This window comes from Aureococcus anophagefferens (assembly GCF_000186865.1).
Source record: "Aureococcus anophagefferens unplaced genomic scaffold AURANscaffold_139, whole genome shotgun sequence".
Lineage (NCBI taxonomy): Eukaryota > Pelagophyceae > Pelagomonadales > Pelagomonadaceae > Aureococcus > Aureococcus anophagefferens.
In genome coordinates, this window is record NW_008705687.1 from 13,851 (window position 1) to 15,395 (window position 1,545).

Here is a 1,545-nt window from a genome sequence, read left to right on the forward strand (position 1 = left end):
CATCGGCGCCTGGGACACGTCGTCCGTGACGAGCATGAGCTGGATGTTCTACGAAGCCGCCGCCTTCGACCAGAACATCAGCGCCTGGGACACGTCGTCCGTCACGGACATGACCAAGGCGTTCTTCAACTCGGGTCTTCAGGATTGCCCGTCCTGGGCCGACGAGACCGCGGAATGCCCCCATGCTAACTAGGGCGCACCTCCCTCGACGACTTCAAGCTCACTCGCCGGTCGCCTCCCCCCCCTCACCCCGCCCACACCCCTAAGACCACACCCGGAGCGTGGCGCCGTCGATGGCGGCCTCCGGGCCCGAGCGCCCGAACGCGCCGGCCTCCCGGCCGTCGGCGCACGTGCCTGAACGGTCTTCAACCCCTGATTCGCGCGCCATATCCGTCGATCGTCGCCGCGGAACCGCGTCGATTCCCCCGCAGGCACTCGCAGACTCAACCATGCACGTCATCGTCCGCGCGCTCTTGCTTCCCTGGATCGTCACCTTCGCCGCGGCGGCGGGGGTCGTCAAGCTGAACACGAAGGCCGACCCGGTCGAGGCCGTGGTCGAGGTCTTCAAGCACCTCCATCCGGCGGCCTCATCGGCCGCGCTCGCCGTCGCGAAGAACGGGGTCGCGTCGGTGCTCAAGGGCCTCGAGGCGTCCGACACGAGCACCGAGAACGTCGCGTTCGAGGACGAGAACGAGCGCCGGCGCGCCGCGGCCGAGCAGTCCGAGCGGCGCGGCGCGTGCTCCGACATCACGAGCCGCGAGGTGTGCAAGAACGCCGCGAACAAGGCCGACTGCTCCTGGAGCAAGAGCCGCGAGAAGTGCAAGAGCAAGCGCAAGAAGTGCGCCGAGGTCAAGAACAAGAAGACGTGCCACAAGAAGAAGTACGCGAACATCTGCGCGTGGAGCTTCAAGAAGGAGAAGTGCCGGAACGCCAAGTGCGAGGAGATCGACGACGAGCGCGACTGCATGTCCGAGGGCGCGCGGAAGAGGGGCTGCAAGTGGAAGAACAACCAGAAGCGCTGCATCGTCGACAAGAACGCCGGCGGCGGGGGGTCGGACAGCTTCACCGAGTCGACGTCGACGAGCGCGTTCGCGGGGGCCTCGTGCGCCGCCCAGGACCAGCAAATCGTCGCGTTGAACGCGAACATCACGAACCTCAACGCCACCAAGGATGCCGAGCTCGAGACCAGCGCCGCCGCGCTGGCGGAGGCGACCGCGGGCAAGGCCGCCGCCGAGGCCACCATCGCCACCAAGGACGTCGAGCTCGAGACCAGCGCCGCCGCGCTCGCGGACGCGATCGAGAAGCAGGAGACCTGCGAGGCCACGGTGCAATCGCTCGAGGAGGCGAACGCCTCCGGGGAGGGCTGCCCGACGCCCGCGCCGACGCCCGAGCCGACGCCCGCGCCGACGCCCGCGCCGTCGGTCTCTCCGACGCCCGCGCCGACGACGCCCGCGCCGACGACCGCGCCGACGCCCGCGCCGTCGGTCTCTCCGACGCCCGCGCCGACGACGCCCGCGCCGACGACCGCGCCGACGCCCGCGCCGA

The 1,545-nt window shown here is 69.9% G+C and overlaps 1 protein-coding gene across 1 annotated transcript in view; it reads left to right on the forward strand.

The window, feature by feature from the left end:
* Nucleotides 1-1,484, forward strand: part of AURANDRAFT_68429 (hypothetical protein) — a gene marked incomplete at both ends in the record, with an annotated part of 14,366 nt that extends 12,882 nt beyond the window's left edge. Inside the window, one exon of the mRNA XM_009044115.1 lies at nt 432-1,484. Coding sequence (XP_009042363.1) covers nt 432-1,484 — 1,053 coding nt within the window. The remainder of the gene's footprint in view (nt 1-431) is intronic.
* Between the last annotated feature and the right edge of the window lie 61 nt (nt 1,485-1,545).